This window comes from Scyliorhinus torazame, chromosome 11 (genome assembly GCF_047496885.1).
Source record: "Scyliorhinus torazame isolate Kashiwa2021f chromosome 11, sScyTor2.1, whole genome shotgun sequence".
Classification (NCBI taxonomy): domain Eukaryota; kingdom Metazoa; phylum Chordata; class Chondrichthyes; order Carcharhiniformes; family Scyliorhinidae; genus Scyliorhinus; species Scyliorhinus torazame.
This window is the reverse complement of record NC_092717.1, coordinates 246,606,091-246,626,846: the sequence shown is the minus strand read 5'-3', so window position 1 is coordinate 246,626,846 and position 20,756 is coordinate 246,606,091. Positions and strand designations below refer to the sequence as shown.

At 47.1% G+C, this 20,756-nt stretch overlaps 1 protein-coding gene across 3 annotated transcripts in view; it reads left to right on the top strand.

Annotated features, from left to right (window-relative positions):
• The window catches only part of lama3 (laminin, alpha 3), an 858,151-nt gene that overhangs the window by 439,392 nt on the left and 398,003 nt on the right, over window positions 1-20,756 (top strand). For all 3 annotated transcript variants that reach the window (XM_072468523.1, XM_072468524.1, XM_072468522.1), the window contains exons 8-9: window positions 10,632-10,750; window positions 12,963-13,053. In XM_072468523.1, coding sequence (XP_072324624.1) covers window positions 10,632-10,750; window positions 12,963-13,053 — 210 coding nt within the window. The remainder of the gene's footprint in view (window positions 1-10,631; window positions 10,751-12,962; window positions 13,054-20,756) is intronic.

The following is a 20,756-nucleotide window of genomic DNA, read 5'->3' as shown; positions in this document are numbered from 1 at the left end:
CCATTTCTTTGTTCCCCATTTTAAATTCACATTTCTGACTGTAACTGCCTTCACCAATCTTTTTCTCTTCAGTCTCGTACTCTATTTTTCCCTTCTGAATCAATCCCTTGGTCCTCCTTTGCTGAATTCTAAACTGCTCCCAATCCTCAGGTCTGCTGCTTTTTCTGGCCAATTTGGAATGTACTTCCTTGGATCTAATACTATCTCTAATTTACCTTGTAAGCCAAGGTTTAGTCATCTTTCCCGTTTTATTTTAGCACCAGACAAGAATGAACAATTATTGCAGTTCACCCATGCTCTATGAATGTTTGCGATTGCCTATTGTCACCACATGCTGGGCTGTGCACGGTCAACTCCAGCCCCACGTGACCCGGAGTCGCAACACAGTTGAAATTAAGTTTTAATTTTAATAACCCCCAAAGTCTTTGGTCTTTGGCTGCCCAAAAACTACAGTTACCCGGCTTGCAAATTTTAAACACTATTAACTTTTATTATTAACAGTAACTATAATTAAATAGGCAACAAATACAACTGATTAACTACTGTCTAATTTGTAACCTCCGCACCCCTTTAACTCCCCTCAGTCTCTAACACCCATGACAAACAAACACAGAGGAGAAGGAGGGGAGTAAAACATATATATTTAAAGGGTAAAAGATGGGTGTGTTCCAGTTATATTCTTTCAGTCTTGACCTCCAGTTGGATGATACCTTCAGTCTGTAATGGTTTTCAGTTGACTCATCAGGGTCGAGAGACTTCTGCCTTGAGACAATAATAATAATCTTTATTGTCACAAGTAGACTTATATTAACACTGCAATGAAGTTACTGTGAAAATCCCCTCGTCGCCACACTCCGGCGCCTGTTCGGGTACACTGACGGAGAATTCAGAATGTCCAAATTACCTACAGCACATCTTTCGGGACTTGTGGAAGGAAACCGGGGCACCCGGAGGAAACCCACGCAGACATGGGGAGAACATGCAGAGACCCACGCCAGGAATCGAACCTGGGACCCTGGCGCTGTGAAGCCATAGTGCTAACCACTATGCTACCGGCAATAGGCAGCAGAGTGGAGAGAGAGAGAGAGTTGCTTCCACCTTGATGGTCCAGTGGCTTCTCTGTATTTGCACAGCACCAGCAAGAAACCAGCATTTGAGAGACTGTGGCAGCGAGAGCAACACAGCGTCCCGTTTCGGAGTCCAGAAACATTCTGCTGGGTCCTCTGAAAACTCCATTTGGCAGGATGCAATGGCTTAAACCAGGCCCTTGAAATTGGCCAATTGAAATAAGAGCTCCCTGATTGGTGGGCCAATCAGGGAACCCCTTTCTCTGTATATAACAGGGAGTGGCAGATCCTCTGCACTCCCAGTGTAGACAGCAGAGTGAATGCACTCCCGGTGTAGACAGCAGACTGAATGCACTCCCGGTGTAGACAGCAGACTGAATGCACTCCCGGTGTAGACAGCAGACTGAATGCACTCCCGGTGTAGACAGCAGACTGAATGCACTCCCGGTGTAGACAGCAGAGTGAATGCACTCCCGGTGTAGACAGCAGACTGAATGCACTCCCGGTGTAGACAGCAGACTGAATGCACTCCCGGTGTAGACAGCAGACTGAATGCACTCCCGGTGTAGACAGCAGACTGAATGCACTCCCGGTGTAGACAGCAGACTGAATGCACTCCCGGTGTAGACAGCAGAGTGAATGCACTCCCGGTGTAGACAGCAGACTGAATGCACTCCCGGTGTCGACAGCAGACTGAATGCACTCCCGGTGTAGACAGCAGACTGAATGCACTCCCGGTGTAGACAGCAGACTGAATGCACTCCCGGTGTAGACAGCAGACTGAATGCACTCCCGGTGTAGACAGCAGACTGAATGCACTCCCGGTGTAGACAGCAGACTGAATGCACTCCCGGTGTAGACAGCAGAGTGAATGCACTCCCGGTGTAGACAGCAGACTGAATGCACTCCCGGTGTAGACAGCAGACTGAATGCACTCCTGGTGTAGACAGCAGACTGAATGCACACGGTTGTTCTGCTTTTGGTTTTGTTAATAAAAGGGATTCTGGTGAAAGGACTTATTACACAGGACCCAGTGTGTGTTGCCGGGCAGAATACTGTCCCTGGCCAATCTATTGACCACCAGACAACCAATTGAACTGAATCCCTCCAATTTCTCAGGTGCCATAAAGTCTGGGTTCTGCTGTTCAAAATCTAAATCCCATAGCACAATGCACTATTTTCTGTCTTTTGTGATCCTCACTTCCTCTGCTTGACTTAAAGGTATGTCTCTGTTAACGATCCATGGACAGAAAATGCGAATGACAAAATAAAAGAAATAGGAAATAAGGCAATCAACAGGAAGGGCTCTTCCAGTATCCACTGTCATCTCTTCGAGTAGTGTTTCCCAAACTATCATAACCAACCCGTGCCTCATATCACTGTAGTTTCCTTGATTTAGATTCAGGACCCCAATCTCAGAATCAACTACGTCACTCTCCATGTTGCTGAAAAATTCTATTACATTATGGTCGCTCATCCCCAAGGGGTATTGCACAACTAAGTTGCCAATGATTCCGTTCTCATTACACAGTACCCAGCCTAGGATGGCCTGTACTCCAGTTGGTTCCTCTACATATTGGTCCAGAAAACCATCCCGTTCACACTCAGGAATTCCTCGTCTACTGTGTTGTTAGTAATTTGATGTACCAAATCTAGAGGGTGGCACGGTGGCACAGTGGTTAGCACAGCTGCCTCAGCGCCAGGGACCCGATTTTGATTCTGACCTTGGGTGACTGTCTGTGTGGAGTTTGCACGTTCTCCCCGTGTCTGCGTGCGTTTCCTCCGGGTGCTCAAGTTCCCTCCCACAGTTCAGAAATGTGCAGGTTAGGTGGATTGGGCATGATAAAGTTGCCCCTTACGGTCCAAAGATTAGGTTGGGTTACTGGGTTACAAGGATAGGGTGGGGGATAAGGCTTAGGTAGAGTGCTCTTTCAGAGGGTGGGCAAAGACTCCATGGGCTGAATGGCCTTCTTCTGCACTGTAGAGATTCTATGATTCTATAAGCAGACTAAAGTTACCCATAATTACTTACATTCCTTTATCTATTGGGGGGTTTAGAGGGGCTGGTTTAGCACACTGGGCTAAATCGCTGGCTTTGAAAGCAGACCAAAGCAGGCCAGCAGCACGGTTCAATTCCCGTACCAGCCTCCCCGAACAGACGCTGGAATGTGGCGACTAGGGGCTTTACACAGTAACTTCATTTGAAGCCTACTTGTGACAATAAGCGATTTTCATTTGGGGCAGCACGGTAGCCTTGTGGATAGCACAATTGCTTCACAGCTCCAGGGTCCCAGGTTCGATTCCGGCTTGGGTCACTGTCTGTGCGGAGTCTGCACATCCTCCCCGTGTGTGCGTGGGTTTCCTCCGGGTGCTCCGGTTTCCTCCCACAGTCCAAAGATGTGCAGGTTAGGTGGATTGGCTGTGATAAATTGCCCTTAGTGTCCAACATTGCCAGTAGTGTTGGGTGGGGTTACTGGGTTATGGGGATAGGGTAGAGGTGTGGACCTCGGATAGGGTGCTCTTTCCAAGAGCCGGTGCAGACTCGATGGGCCGAATGGCCTCCTTCTGCACTGTAAATTCTATGAAATCTCATGTTTCTTTAATTTCCTGTTTAATGCCATTCCCAACATCACCTCTATAGTTTGAGGGTTCGATGCCCAGTAATGTTTTTTGTCCCTTGATGTTTCTCAGCTTGACCCATACAGATTCTACATTGTCAGAGCTAATATTTTTCCTCACTATTGTGTTAATTTCCTCTTTGACTAGCAATGCAAGCCCACCATCTTTTCCTTTTTGTCTGTCCTTCCTAAATACGACTACCTCTAGATGTTCAATTCCCCTCCCTGGTCACCCTGCAGCCATGCCTCTGTAATCCCAATTATATCATACCCGTTTACGTCAATTAATTAATGCATTTATTGTGAATGCTCCGTGCGCTAGGGCACAAAGTCTTAAGGCTTGTCTTTTTAACATTCCTTGTCACTCGATTCCAGCCCTTGATTTCTCTACCTTTCACATTTCTTATTCCCCTTCCTGTCTTTTGTTTTTGTCCTTGTTTCCTCCTCCTCTGACTCCTTGCCTAGGTTCCCATCCCCCTGCCATTCTAGTTTAAACCCTCCCCAACCACTCTAGCAAATACACCCCCGAGGACATCAGTCCCAGTCCTGCCCAGATGTAGCCCGACAAGTTTGTATTGGTCCCACCTCCCCCAGAACCGGTCCCAGAAATTTGAAACCCTTCCCCTCACACCATCTCGCCAGCCATGTATTCATCCAATATATTCTGCTATTTCTACTCTGACTAGCATGTGGCACTGGCAGCACGGTAACACTAGTGGATAGCACTGTGGCTTCACAGCGCCAGGGTCCCAGGTTCGATTCCCCGCTGGGTCACTGTCTGTGCGGAGTTTGCACGTTCTCCCCGTTTCTGCGTGGGTTTCCTCCGGGTGCTCTGGTTTCCTCCCACAGTCCAAAGACGTGCAGGTTAGGTGGATTGGCCAAGATAAATTGCCCTTAGTGACCAAAAAAAGAAAAAAGGTTAGGAAGGATTATTGGGTTACGGGGATAGGGTGGCAGTGAAGGCTTAAGTGGGTCGGTGCAGACTCGATGGGCCGAATGGCCTCCTTCTGCACTGTACGTTCTGTGTTCTAATTCTGAGATCGCTACCTTTGACATCCTACTTTTCAACCTATATCTTAACTCCCTATATTCTGCATTTTGGACCTCACCCTTTTTTTTACCTAAGTTGTTTGTACCGATGTGTACCACGACCATGGGGGGCTGGTTCAGCTCACTTGGCTAGACAGCTGGATTGTGGTGCAGGACAAGGCCAGCAGCGTGGGTTAAATTCCCGTACCAGCTGAGGTTACTCATGAACCCTCCTTCTCAACCTTGCCCCTCACTTGAGGTGTGGTGACCCTCAGGTTAAACCACCACCAGTCAGCTCTCCCCCTCAAAGGGGAAAGCCGCCTATGGTCATCTGGGACTATGGCGACTTGACCTAACCAGGAACATTGGTTGTTCACCCTCCCCTTCCAGAATGTCCTGTTACTGCTTTGAGACATCTTTGAACCTGGAGTCTTGTCTGTGGTCACAAAATCTATCCCGTTACAATTGAATCCCTGTAACTATTGCATTTCAGCACTTTGTACTCCTCCCCTGTGATGCAGAGCATCCATGGTGCAACAAATTTGGCTTTTGCTGTTTTCTCCTGAGAGGCCATTCCCTCCAACAGTATCCAAAGCGGGAGATTCCTGAACTGCCTGCTTAGTATTATGATCCCAGACCAGACCTCAACAGTGGTTCGGTTACCCAAATATTTAAGTTTATTTTAAGACTGAGGGAGGAATGATTCGCTCCCGGAGTGAAGAAATAGGGCTTGTTATTTTTGGAACAAAACTTTTTTATGCCCACAATATTAAACTGTTTAACTTCCCATCTGGAAAGAACAGCTTACAATTACTCCTTCAACACTACTACTTAATTTCCCATTAAACAACAAGCAAAGCAGCTCTCAATCCATCTTACTGTGGAGAATTATGGACCCAGCATCAGGCAGATCAGAATTCAACTCTTCTCTCCAAAGTTTTCTCCAATACCTTCCTCTCTAAAGCTTTTCAAAATGTCTCTCTGCATTCCTTGGCTCCACCCAACAATGACCTCATCTCTCCAAGCTGAAAATAAATTATCTCTGCAGAGCACATTAACTCCCCAGGGACTTTCCCAACCAAACCACAGTCCATTAGCCCAGACTAAAAAACACATTCCATTGTCAATTTCACCTTCTGCCTGCTAAAAGCACCCAGGCCCTCCAAAGCAGAATTCCTTTTAAACAAAATTACCATTGCAGTCAAACACATTCTAAGCCCAGGCCTGTCACCCTTAAATTGCCCAATAGAATCCAATATTCCTAAAGTCTCCCATTCCCTTCCTGCCTGTGGAGCCTTAGCCTGTGGTATGACCACGTCTTTGTACATGCTATCCACGATACTCTCCACCTCGCAGTTACACCACAATGACTCCAGCCCCTGCTCGAGATCCAAAACGCAGAGGTCAAGCTTTTGCAATAGGTGGCACTTCTGCAGGTGTGTTTATCTGGGACACCCGGTGTGTCCACAACATCCCACATACCACAGGAGGCACATTCTAAACAGCAGTCAGAGCATCCCAATAAGGGTTCAATCTTGGGGAGATAAAAGGGATTTACACTTTTTTTTTTACAGGGTCCCTCCACTTTCCTGTCAAATGGCAGGGTCTGTTCTTGCTTCTAATTCATATGTTTGTACGTTCTCCTGGGATTCCCATGCACCATAGCATAGCTAGGATTAAACCCATGGGGAGACTCTACTGCTAAGAATGGCAGACTTCCAGGGTTAAAGAAAGAAATAATTAGCATTTATGTAGCACCTTTCAGAACTTCAGAACATCCCAAGGTGCTTCATAGCCAATTAAGTACTGTGGAGGTATAACCACCTTGTAATGTAGGGAAATTCTGCAGCCAATTTGTGTTTAGCAAACTCCCATAAACAATGATGTGATAGTGAAGAAATGATTTGCTGTTAGATGTTGGTAGATGGATAAATATTGGGCTAGGACACAAATAGATGGTGGTTCCCTAATTAGACCTTCACTGTAGCAACAACACTGGAAAGACAAGTCGAGGAATAGTAGGCAAGCAGAAAACGTGGCTGCGTACCCCCACCCAGCTGTAACAGAAATCCGTAGGTGCCCTCGACCCCCACCTTGCTTCTGACCACAGCCTACTGCTTATTGGGGCTTTGTTCCCAGCCTTCACAGTGCTGATTAAAGCAAAGGCACTTCACCCACGGAAGGGCATACATCTGGACCGTACATCTACGCTTTCAAGAGGGACATTGGTAGGAATCTCAGTTCTGCACAGTGTCAGGGCCAACAATGACATGGGGGCAAAGGAAACCTAAACGGAAAGAGTAGGAACAGGGCCTAGCCATACAGCCTCTCAACCCTTTTCCACCATTCAATTAAATCACGGCTGACCTGTGTCTTAATTCTACCCACCCACCTTGGTTCTCTAGCTCTCTGCATTCTTTGCCAATAAAAATGTAATCTTGAGGTTTTTAATTGACTCCCAGCCTTGACAGCGTTTTGTCGGCTTTATGTGGAGAAGTGATTCCTGACATCCCCTAAATGATCTGACTCTAATTTAAGGCCCTGACCCCTTGCCAGCAGGAATAGTTTCTCTATGTCTAACCTAGTGAATTTTTAGTCATCATAAGCAGCTCAATTAAATCACCACAAATCTTCCAGACTTCTATATCAGTCTTTGTAACAATCCTTCTAATTTAATCCTTTTAGCCCAACAGGTTATGACGGTTAACTCTAGCATGTTTTTTTTAAATTAAAAATCTATTTAGGTTTTATTGTTGAGCTAAGATTGCAAGCTCGCAGTTTGTGTTTGTGCAGTGCAGATTAAAGAGTGAAGTTCACACGTTGTGACACTGTGCCTGCCAAGAGTTCACAAAGAGAAAGTTTCCCCCTCCTCCCATTGTTTCTTTTGTCACATTCCAGTCCTGAAATTCTTAAGATAGAATTGCCCTGACCAAGTGAAATATAGATGGTGAGCTCATGAACTCCAGACAATGCAAGCTAACAATTTAGTGCTGACATTATTTGTAACATCTCGAACAACATTGACATTTCCCACAAAGAAAAGCATGAGAACAGATTTGTGATAAATGGATCTCATTCTCCGCTAATCTGCTTCACATTTTGAAGGTTTATTCCCTGCGATTTGGAGTCCAGTTCATTTTAGTGGAAATGATCAGCGGCAGGGATTTTTAAAACGTTTTCCACAATTCAACATTTATTTAGGGGGTGATTTCCAGCCCACAATCACCATTGGCGAGAACGGCGGAAAATCCAGAGAGAATCGGAAAACCCGATTTTCTCCGGCGAGATAGTGTTTCCTGATTTTCCCCGCTCCCTCGCCAGCGATGCCACGAGGTTCACACCTACAAAGATTGAGAAAATCATTGTCATTCATTTGAATACATTTTAATCTCATTGCCCAGCCACGCCCCCCCCCCCCCCCCCCCCCCCCCAAACCAACATGGTCCCCCTTACTGAGTATTCAAACCCTGAAGTATACAATAACTATTTAAAACTTAGATTCAGTCGAGAAGATCCCTCTGCCCCTGGGGGCACAGAGGTAGATATAGCCCCCAGGGGGAAGATGGACATGCCTGGCACTGCCCTCTGGCACAGGTCAGCACTGCCAGTAACAGCCTCCCCGAACAGGCGCCGGAATGTGGCGACTAGGGGCTTTTCACAGTAACTTCATTTGAAGCCTACTTGTGACAATTAGCGATTTTCATTTCATTTCATTTCAGTTTTGCACTGCCTGAATGGCACACTGTCAACCTGTGTCAGGGGGAAGTGCCAGGGGCTGTGCCAGGGGCTGTGCCAGGGGCAGGCTTTCATGGGAGCCCCATTGAGGGGGTGGTTTCTGTTATATTACTATATTGTAATATAAATATTACTCTTTTCTTGCCCAGTTGTGTTGAGTTCTGATGAGAAAGAGTCAAAGTCTTCCAGATGATGACAAAACGTTTATTGAGTAATATATAATAAACTAGTGAGTTCTTTCACTTCAATACTAAACTAGTAAAACAAGTAAGTTGATATTAAATTAACAATTATAATAATACAATGCACTCTGATCTGATCACGTCTTCACTCTAGCTGTTCTCCACACACACACACACACTAAAGAAAGAGTGGGAAACTCCTTTTATAGGTCCTATTAATGTTGCCATCTAGTGATCATCTGTCTGTACTGACTTTACGTTAACTGAACATGTATTACACATACAGAGATCACTACAGTTTCCAGTTATGTGTGGTGGGGATGGGAGAGTGGGCTGTAAGGGGGGTGGCAACACCGACGTTCGGGCAGCACGGTAGCATTGTGGTTAGCACAATTGCTTCACAGCTCCAGTGTCCCAGGTTCGATTCCCGGCTTGGGTCACTGTCTGTGCGGAGTCTGCACGTTCTCCCCGTGTGTGCGTGGGTTTCCTCCGGGTGCTCCGGTTTCCTCCCACAGTCCAAAGATGTGCGGGTTAGGTGGATTGTCTATGATAAATTGCCCATAGTGTCCAAAATTTCCCTTAGTGTTGGATGGGGTTACTGGGTTATGGGGATAGGGTGGAGGTGTGGACCTTGGGTAGGGTGCTCTTTCCAAGAGCCGGTGCAGACTCAATGGGCCGAATGGCCTCCTTCTGCACTGTAAATTCTATGAAATTCTGTGGTGTTGGAGGGGGGTGCGGAGAGCCCCCATTGATGGTCCAGAGGGGGGGGGGGGGGGCGGGGATACTGCGATAATTGTCTGAGCAGGTGGGAGGGAGGGGGAGGCCCCAATACCTCTGTGATTGGGGGTAAGGATCAATTCTGATCAGGGTGCCCTTTAAAGATGGCACCCCCGATTTCTGCGCGGGTGCCGGCTCTATCATGGCCCGTGCCGCAGAGTGACGGTTTAAATCACCACCACCCTTCTTTCTTTAAAGAGGCCGAAAATCTGGAGTGGAAACTGGTGTGTGCAGCTGGAGAGCTGCGCACTGGTTTTCAGTCTGTGCCTGACATTTTGTAAACATATGGTAAGATTCCGTCCGTCGTGTGTTAAACATTGTAAAACACCACAAAGGAGCTTCACATGTCATTTTTAACAGAAAGTGCGAGACAAACTGAGCAGGTCTGGCTGTATCTTTGGAGAGAGGAATAGTTAACATTTTGAGTTGAATATATTGAAGAGTAATAATGTTATGGTCATTTGGATATGTTGTATGAGTTCCTGGTGTGATTCCTGCATGTGTGTGGGAGCCCACCTTAGAGGGCAAAGCTGCTGTTACACAAGAGTTACAAATACTGTTCCTTATCTGGATTGTTTGTCTTCAACAGTATTTGTAACTTTTGGGTAACAGCAGCTCCTCTCTCTAAAGATACTGCCAGACCTGTTCAGACAGCACTGTGGGTGTACCTCCATCACTTGGACTACAAGAGAGTGTCTCACTGCCGCCTTCTCAATGTCAGGGATGGGCAATACATGCTAGACTAACTGGATAGACATATGGACAATAAGGGAATAGTGTAGATGGGCTTTAGAGTGGTCTGGCGCAACATCGAGGGCCGAAGGGCCTGTACTGCGCTGTAATGTTCTATGGATCTATGGATAACCAGTGGTGCTCACACCCCAGAAACAAATAAAACGTTTTGATTTGTAGTAAACAAATGTCGTTGGAATTAGGACTGGGTTTTAATGTATGAGAGCATTAAAAGGTGAACTCAATATTGCTCTCTCGATCATTCTTACACTTCCAACAGCATTTTGTAACACTTGAGTATCTATTTGATATCGAACCAACAAATTAAATGGCGAATGGTTGGACGTGAGATTTCCAGATTCTTGTCATTGCAAAGATAAGCATGCCAATTGCAACGCTAACATCCTCCACGTTGTCATTGTTTATTTTTATACGGTGGAAGTGTTGCTAAGGTGGACGCTGAGATAACAATTTTTCACATCATTTTGCAGCCTGTCACTGCCATGGACATGCCAAGGATTGTTATTACGATGCTGCAGTTAGTCATCGCAGAGCAAGTGTGAACAGCCACGGGCGCTATGAGGGTGGAGGTGTTTGCTTGAACTGCCAGGTATGAGGCAAGTCGTCCAAGTCAGGACGAATGTTTAATTGATAGACAATGGTTTCATTTTTGAGAAGCGTAGTGTTCCATCACAGGTATTTACAATATTTGTTAAAACTGGTTGTCTCAGTTTTCCTTAAAGTTAGAAAGAAACTTATAAATTCTGCTAATTTCATTACTTGATCTGATTAAAAAAGGCCACAAACATTTTATAAAGCTTAAATAAACATTAAACATTGGCAGCAAAATTATCTGGAATATTTTAACAACCCTTCAACTTGAGAAGATGTACACGACTTTTAAAAAATTTTTTTTTTATCAAGGCATTTATATAAACACACAAATAAAAGCAACAGCGAACTTGTACAGCATAATCAATAACCAACACCCACCTCCCCCAGCCTTCTCCTCCTCCCTTCCCCCACTCCACCGCCCTTCCCCTCCTCCTGTCCTGCCTTCCCCATTTTAACCCCCTTATCCCCGCCCCCTATCCCCTCTGCTGACACCTCAATCATCCTCCTTAAAGAAGTCGATGAACGACTTTCTCCTCCAGACAAACTAATTGACCGATTTCAAGACGAAATGTGGGTAAGCACAAAAGAATCCGCATGTTTATAACCTGTTGAGCTGACTTAAACGAGTATCAGCAGTGCTGCTAACTGTCTTTTCCAACCTCAGAAATTCCACAAGGTCACTTTCGGCAGCTCCGAGTCCCTCCACCCAATCAAAATCCGACTCCGGGCTATCAGGGAGGCAAAGGCCAAAACATCAGCCTCTCTCGCCCCCTGAACTCCCGGGTCTTCCGATACCCCGAATATCGCTACCCCGGGGCTTGGTGCCACCTATATCCCCAACACATCGGACATTATGGTCGGGATTTTCCGACCCGGCGTCGGGTCGGAGAATCCCTGGGGCTTTTTCCGACCCCAACGTCGGCTTCCCCATCCCCCAGCGCCGTTTTTCGGGCGGCGGTGGGATCGCCGTTGACAGCGCCCCCCCCCCGGCGATTCTCCGGGCCCCAATGAGCCGAATGGCCGATGAGTTTGGCCGACTCCCACCGGCGTGGGTTACTCACCTCCCACACGGCGGGACCTGGAAGGTGCGAATGCGGGGGCCGTCCTGGAGGGGGGGCGGGGGGATCCGACCCCTGGGGGGGGCCCCCACGGTGGCCTGGCCCACGATCAGGCCTACCGATCGGCGGGCAGACTGGTTCAGTGGGGGCTTACTTTACTCCGCGCCGAGCCCCTGTAGGGCTCCGCCATATTGCCCTGGGGCCGGCGTCGAGAAGGGAACCCCCGCGCATGCCGTTCCGCACATGCGCAGAAATACGTCGGCCATTCCGCACTCGCACGGGCCGTTCTGCGCCGGCTGGAGCTGCGGGGACCACTCCGGCGGCAACCTAGCCCCCTAGAAAGGTGAGAATTCTTCACTTTCGGGGGCCATTGACGCCGGAGTGGTTGTAGTCCCATTATTAGAGAATCCCGCCCTATGTCCGCAAACCCCTGCTAGAATCACTTCAGTTTCGGACATGCCCAAAACATGTGGACACGGTTCGCAGGCCTCCCCACGCACTGTCCACACCTGTCCTCTACTCCCTCAAAGAACATGCTCATCCTTGCCACTGTCATATGCATCCTGTGAACTACTTTAAACGCATTCACCCTCCGCAGGGCCTCTTCCCACGTCCCGGTCTCCACACCCTCCCCACCCCCCACAAGCTCCTCCTCCCATTTCCTCTTAACATCACCTATCAGGGCTCCCTCCCAGTCCATCAGCTCCTTATAAACTTTGGACACCTTCCCCTCGTACAAGACATTTTTAATCGTCTTGCAAATGGACACAGAACTGACCAGTCACCATTATTGTTGTATGGTGTTTGAACTTAGCTGCCTACAGTCCAACATGTGGGTAAGCACAAAAGAATCCGCATGTTTATAACCTGTTGAGCTGACTTAAACAAGTATCAGCAGTGCTGCTAACTGAAAATGACCATTGCAGTTCATTCAGTGACAATTGGCAGATGACGGAAAGGCCTGTTTTTGCTAAATTTCCATATGCCATACTGTAAATCGCATCAGTTGGAAAGTCGGCATGGGAGGCTGAATCTTATTTCATCGAATAATAGTACGTTTGTTGATATGCTCATTTATTATCTCAAACCGGTAAGCATTCACAGCAGCAGAAGATTCAGCGAGTAATGTGTCTCTAAATTTCTCCCCAGCACAACACCGCAGGAATAAACTGTGAGCGGTGTGCACCATTTCATTATCGACCATCTGGAGTTCCAAAGGAAGCAAGGGATGGCTGTTTACGTACGTTTTTCCTCTGATTTTCTATTTCCACCAGTAAAATTGATTATTGTGAAACTCTACGCCAAAATATTTTTTGTGACTATTTCCACCTATCCACGGGATCAGGCATAATGCCACTTTTGTGGCCCCTCCAGATGTTCTTGACAGTTGACCTTCTTTGAAAGTAAAATTGGTCCGAGCATGAATCGGAATTACTCCTGATCCTGTTCGTGTCTGGTGAATTGTTGGGTGGGTTAAAATTATCCCCAACGTTTCAGAATATGAGCTGTTTACAGTTGTGTTATTTTAATTGCTCAAAGGATTGAAATAGAGTGAAAATATCACAGAATCGCAGAAATGTAATGGTGCAGAATGAGGCCATGAGGCCCATCGTGTCTGCACCAGCTCTCCAACCAAGCATCATGACTTAACGCCATTCTTCTGCCATTCCCCCACACCCCTGCCCATTGTTTCTCGTGAAATAACCATCCAATGCCCTCTTGGAGGCCTCGATTGAACCTGCCTCCACCACACTTCCAGGCCGTGCATTCCAGACCCAATCACTCCGTGTCGAAAAGATTTCTCTCACAACACAGTGGCCTCTTTTTGCAAATCACTTTAAATCTGTGCCCTCTCATTCTTGATCCTTTTGCAATGGGAAGCAGCTTCTTCCTATCTACTCTGTCCAGCCCCTTCATGATTTTGAACATCACATCAAATCTCCTCTGAGCCGCCTTCTCTCCAAGGAGAACAGTCCCGACCTCTCCAATATATCCTCAGAACTGAAGTTTCTCATCCCTGGAACCATCCTTGTAAACCTCTTCTGCACTTCACATCCTCCCTATAGTGTAGAATCCAGAACTATACACAACATTCCAGCTAAAGTCAAACTAATGTATTGTATAAGTTCAGCATAATGCCCTTGCTTTTGTACTCAATGCCTCTATTAATAAAGCCCAGAATACTATTTGCTTTATTACCTGCTCTCTCCACCTGTCCTGCCATCCCAAGCCCCTCTGCTCCCAAGTATTTTACCCCTTATTTTATATTGGCTCTCCATGTTCTTCCTACCAAAATGCATCACCTCACACTTCTCTGCATTGAACTTCACCTGCCACCTCTCTGCCCACTCCACCCACTTGTCTCTGTCCTTTTGCAGTTCTGTGAAAGGAGATTTATTTTTAATTCCTATATTCCTTCTTTATTCTATCGTTTCTTTATGGCTACCTAACCCAATTAAAATTAGGAAAGAAAGCTTGCATTACATAGTGACTTTTACAACCTCAAGATGACCCAAAGCACTTTACCAATGAAGTACCTTTTGAGGTGGAGTCACTGTTGTACTACAGGAAACATCACAGCCTATTTTCACACAGCAAGATCCCACAGACATCACAAAATGATGTCCAAAACCTCCATTTCAGTAATGTTAGTCGATGGCTAAATTTTAGGCTGAGAACTGGGAGAGACCCCCACTGACCTTCTTTGAAATATTGTCAACAGATCTTTTATTTGTCTTCTTTATAAGTCTTCCATGTGGGACTTTGCCAAAGACTTTGCAGAAATCTATGTAAACTACATCAACTGCACTACCCTCATCTGTGCACCTGGTCACATGCTCAAAATGTTCAGTCAAATTTGTTAGGCATGACCTCCCTCTGACAAAGCCACGCTGACTATTCCTGATCAAACCTTGCCTCTCCAAGTTGAGCAAAATTTTCTCCTTTCAGAATTTTCTCCAATACTTTCCCGATCACTGATGTGAGACTCATTGGTCTGTAGTTCCCTGGCTTATCTCTACAACCTTTCTTAAATAGCGAGACTACATTAGCTGTTCTCCAGTCCTCTGGAACATCCCCGTGACCAGAGAGGAATTAAAAATTTGGGTGGGAGCCCTTGCAATTTCCTCTTTTGCTTCCGACAGACTCCTGAGACACAGTTCATCCGGATCTGGAGATTTATCCACTTTTAAGCCTACCAACACCTCCAATACCGTGTCACTCCCTATGACAACTTGCTCAAGGGGCTGGTTCGCACAGGGCTAAATTGATATACTTATGGAATATCTTGGGATTTTCCCTACTTTTACCAGTTGGAGATTTCTCATGACCCCTCTTTGCTCTTCTAATTGCTTTCTTAAGCTCCATCCTGCACTTTCTGTACTCCACTAATGCCTCCTTTGATTGGCTCCTCTTGTACTTGCTAAAAGCCTCTCTTTTCCTTCTCATAGTATCCTGAATGGCTCTGGTCGGGCCTGGTTCTTTGGGTTGTTACTCCTTCCCATTACCCTCGAGGGAATTTGTTGGACCTGTACCCTTCCCATTTACTTTTTGAGCGCTCCCCCCACTGCTCTTCTGTAGATTTCCCCGCAGTAACTCTTTCCAGTCTACCTTGGCCAGATCCTGCCTTATTTCACTAAAATCTGCTCTCCCCCAATCCAAAACCATTTTTTTGCAACTCGTCCATTTCTTTGTCCATAACAAACTTAAACTGTACCATGTTGTGATCACTATCACCAAAATGCTCCCCCACCAATGCATCATCCACCTGTACAGTTTCATTCCCCAGAATTAGGGTCCAGCACTGCACTGACCCTTGTTGGACCTTCTGCATATGTGGCTAAAAGGTTCTTCTACATACATTTTAAGAACACCACTCCATCTAAGCTCTTAACACAGTGACTAACCCAATTAATGTTGGGAAAGTTGAAATTACCAAATATAATTACCCTCTTATTATTTTTACACACCTCTGCAAATTGTGCACATATTTGCTCCTCAATTTCCCCCTGACTATTTTGGGGTCTATAATAAACACCCAGCAATGTGACTGCCCCTTTTTTTGTTCCTAAGCTCTTGCCTACAAAGCTTCATTTGATGTCCCCTCTAAGATTTCATCTCTCCTTATCGCAATAACTGATAATGCAATGCAATGCCTCCTCCTCTTTTACCCCATTCTTTCTCTCGCCTGAAGATTCTATATCCCGGGATGTTGAGCTGCCAATCCTGCCCCTCCCTCAACCACGTCTCCGTGATGCAGCACTAACACTCCATCTATATTTTGTTTCAAGAGCTAAATAACAAAGACTGCCTTATTATGATATGTACACAAAAGAATAGCTGGAAGCAAGTGACACGGTTGTAATTAAACTGAGTAATTATAATGACTGCGAAGAGTGAAGCTCAGAAAGTTAATGGATGTCAGCCTAACCTCAGGATTGAATTCTAGGCCTCAAGCTCAGTGCGGACGACAACTATTCTGTTGTGTGTAAGATTAGAGGAGTTATTATCTAGAGTGCACTGCCAGGAACCAAATTTAACAGTAACATTCAAATGGGACTTGGATAAATACTTGACAAGGGGAAATTTATAGGATGACAGGGACAGAGCAGGGAAGGTATTTATTATAGACCCCCAGATAGTCAGTGGCAAATTGAGGTCCAACAAAGGTCGGTGCAGTACTGGACCCTGAGTCTATCAAAGACGCAACATTGGCCGCTGGACTGAATAGATTGCTTTTGGGCTGTGTGGTTCAATGAATTATTAATATCACTTTGTGCAGTTGAGCTACGATTTTGGGCCTGACCCGAAGCATGAACAGGTTAGGATATTGGAAAGAGCTCAGTTTGCCTGTTTCCAACTTTTCCTATGGGAATGGAGCCTCCAGTAAATGTAGCCTATAGTTTATTAATAGCTCTGAAATCCCCCCTTAAATTTAGGCTCAAACACATCTCCAGGTACCTTGATGTTTTTATGATCTAGTTCTAGAATGTGCCGCCTGACAGGGAAGATTCAATAGTAGCTTTCAAAAAGGAGTTGGATAAATTCTTGACGAGAATAATTTTGCAAGTGTGATAAATGTAGAAAGCTCAGACATATTGTATGATCGGTATTTGGTGCAGGAAGGGTTAAGAGCCTGACGTAGTACGTGCCTGCTGTAGTCGTGTATTTAAAATAAATCCTAGTTTGAAAGACAACTCCATTTTGGAGCTGGGTGCACTTGAAGTATTGTAATAGAATGTTGTTCAGAATAAGGAGATTCCCTGTGGAGATAATTAGGTTTCAGTTTATAAAGGTGATGTAGGAGCCAAGGTATTATTGATGATCAAAGTGAGAGTAGGGCCGATCAGGTATAGTTGAGGGAACTTGTGTCTGGAGTCTGAGAAGATGGGGGAGGCCCTAAATGAATATTTTGCTTCAGTATTCACTAGCGAGAGGAACCTTGTTGCTCATGGGAACAGCGTTAACCAGGTTAATAGACTCAAACAGGTTGATATTAAGAAGGAGGATGTGCTGGAAATTTTGACAAGCATCAGGATAGATAAGTCCCCTGGGCCTGATGGGATATACCCAAGGTTACTACGGGAAGCGAGGGAAGAGATTGCTGCGCCGTTGGCAATGACCTTTGCGTCCTCACTCTCCACTGGAGTAGTACCGGATGATTGGAGGGAGGCGAATGTTGTTCCCCTGTTCAAGAAAGGGAATAAGGAAATCCCTGGGAATTACAGACCCATCAGTCTTATGGTGAGCAAAATATTGGAAAGGATTCTGAGAGATAGGATTTATGATTATTTCGAGAAACATAGTTTGATTAAAGAGAGTCAGCATGGCTTTGTGAGGGGCAGGTCATGCCTCACAAGCCTCATTGAATTCTTTGAGGATGTGACGAGACACACTGATGAAGGTCGGGCAGTGGATGTGGTGTATATGGATTTCAGTAAGACATTTGATAAGTAAGACATTGGTAGGCTCATTCAGAAAGTTAGGGGGCATGGGATACAGGGAAATTTGGCTGTCTGGATACAGAATTGGCTGGCCGAAAGAAGACGGCGAGTGGTAGTGGATGGAAAGTATTCCGCCTGGAGGTCGGTGACCAGTGGTGTCCCGCAAGGATCTGTTCTGGGACCTCTGCTCTTTGTGGTTTTTATAAATGACTTGGATGAGGAATTGGAAGGGTGGGTTAGTAAGTTTGCCGATGACACGAAGGTTGGTGGAGTTGTAGATAGTGCCGAGGGCTGTTGCAGGTTATAACAGGTCATTGACAGGATGCAGAGCTGGGCTGAGAAGTGGCAGATGGAGTTCAACCATTTACTAGGGGGCATAGGTTTAAGGTGGGAGGGGCAAGGTTTAGAGGAGATGCATGAGGCAGGTTTTTTACACCGAGAACAAAGAACAAAGAAAAGTACAGCACAGGAACAGGCCCTTCGGCCCTCCATGCCCCTTCCGACCATGCTGCCCAACTAAACTAAAATCTTCTACAGTTCCTGGGTCCGTATCCCTCTATTCCCATCCTATTCATGTATTTGTCAAGATGCCCCTTAAATGTCACTATCGTCCCTGCTTCCACCACCTCCTCCGGCAGCGAGTTCCAGGCACCCACCAACCTCTATAAAGAAGACGGTAGTGGGTGCCTGGAACTCGCTACCGGAGGAGGTAGTGGAAGCAGGGACGATAGTGACATTTAAGGGGCGTCTTGACAAATACATGAATAGGATGGGAATAGAGGGATACGGACCCAGGAAGTGTAGAAGATTTTAATTTAGTCGGGCAGCATGGTCGGCACGGGCATGGAGGGCCGAAGGGCCTGTTCCTGCACTGTACATTCTTTGTTCTTTGTTAGATAAATGTGAAGGGTTTCATTTTGGAAAGTTGAATTTGAATGCTGAATACAAGGTTAAAGGCAGGATTCTTGGAATCTATCCTGATGCTTGGTGAAGGAATAGAGGGATCTTGGGGTCCACGTACATAAATCCCTCAAAGGAGCCACCCAGGTTGATAGAGTTATTAAGAAGACGTATGGTGTGTTGGCTTTCATTAACAGGCGGATTGAGTTTAAGAGCTGTGATGTTTTGCTGCAGCTTTATAAAACCCTGGTTAGACCACACTTGGAATATTGTGTCCAGTTCTGGTCGCCCCATTATAGGAAGGATGTGGATGCTTTGGAGAGGGTACAGAGGAGATTTACCAGGATGCTGCCTGGACTGGAGGGCATGTCTTATGAAGAAAGGTTGAGGGAGCGAGGGCTTTTCTCACTGGAGCGCAGAAGAAAGAGAGGTGACTTGATAGAGGTGTACAAGGTGATGAGAGGCATGGATAGAGTGGATAGCCAGAGACTTTTCCCCAGGGTGGAAATGGCTGTCACGAGGGGACATAATTTTAAGGTGATTGGAGGACGGTATAGGGGAGGTGTCAGAGGTAGGTTCTTTACACAGAGAGTGGCGGGTGCGTGGAACGCACTGCCAGCAGAGGTGGTGGAGTCAGAGTCATTCGGGACATTTAAGCGACTCTTAGACAGGCACATGGACAGCAGTAAATCGAAGGGGTGTAGGTTATGATGATCTTGGATAGGGATAAATGGTCGGCACAACATCGTGGGCCGAAGGGCCTGTATTGTGCTGTACTGTTCTATTAGGCATTTTGCAGAAAAGCAGAATAGTTGTGAGTTAGTTAGAAATGTGAGCAGAAATCAAGCATCTCAGTCCAATTAAAAGATAGGGGGCGGGATTCTCCGACCCCCCCCCCCCCCCCGCCGGATCGGAGAATCGCCGGGAGCTGGCGTGAATCCCGCCCCCCGCCGGTTGCCGAATTCTCCGGCACCGGATATTCGGCGGGGATGGGAATCGCGCCGCGCCGGTTGGCGGGCCCCCCCCCCTCGGCGCTTCTCCGGCCCGCGATGGGCCGAAGTCCCGCTGCTGGAATGCCTGTCCCGCCGGCGAGAATCAAACCACCTCTCTTACCGGCGGGACAAGGCAGCGCGGGCGGGCTCCGGGGTCCTGGGGGGGGGGGGGGCGCGGGGCGATCTGGCCCTGGGGGGTGCCCCTACGGTGGCCTGGCCCGCGATCGGGGCCCACCGATCCGCGGGTGGGCCTGTGCCGTGGGGGCACTCTTTTCCTTCCGCCTTCGCCATGGTCTCCACTATGGCAGAGGCGGAAGAGACCCCCTCCACTGCGCATGTGCGGGGATGCCTAGAGCGGCCGCTGACGCTCCCGCGCATGCGCCACCCGGCAAAGTCATTTCCGCGCCAGCTGGCGGGGCACCAAATGCCTTTCCCGCCAGCTGGCGGGGCGGAAATCAGTCCGGCGCGGGCCTAGCCCCTTAAGGTTAGGGCCCGGCCCCTCAAGATGCGGAGGGTTCCGCACCTTTGGGGCGGCGCGATGCTGGACTGATTTGCGCCGCTTTTGGCACCGGTCGGCGGACATCGCGTCGACATCGGAGAATCCCGCCCATGGAATTCTTTGCCCAGTGAACATTGAGGAACTGAAAAGGTATTACAGAGGTTGAAGAATTGTGAAACCGCTCTTGGAGTCCCTGAGACACTGGTGGAAAAACATCAAGAGGTTCTTCATTCTCAAAGGGGTTCAGAAGGCGAGAGAGGGACGAGGGGAACTATCCCAATTCTACAAAAGCACGCAGAATCTGCTTGGATCGCAGCCTGGATATCCAGGAGAAGCCCCAGGAGTTGAAGAGTTAGCAAGTTTCACTCTTTGCTGCAGACACTTCCAAGATATTCCTCCAATCCAGAGTCCGCTCCCTGGAGCAGAATGAGACGTGCTCGCATTTCTTCTTCCAAAAGGTACACACAGCGAGCTCTGTGAGCAGCAGCCTGAAGGAAGAAGATGGCTCAGTAAAGTCATTGCAGTCTGACATTTTAAGGATCAGCAAATCCTTTTATGCTGCTCTGTATGACTTGACGGCCACAGACAGCATGGTCTGCCAATCCTTCCT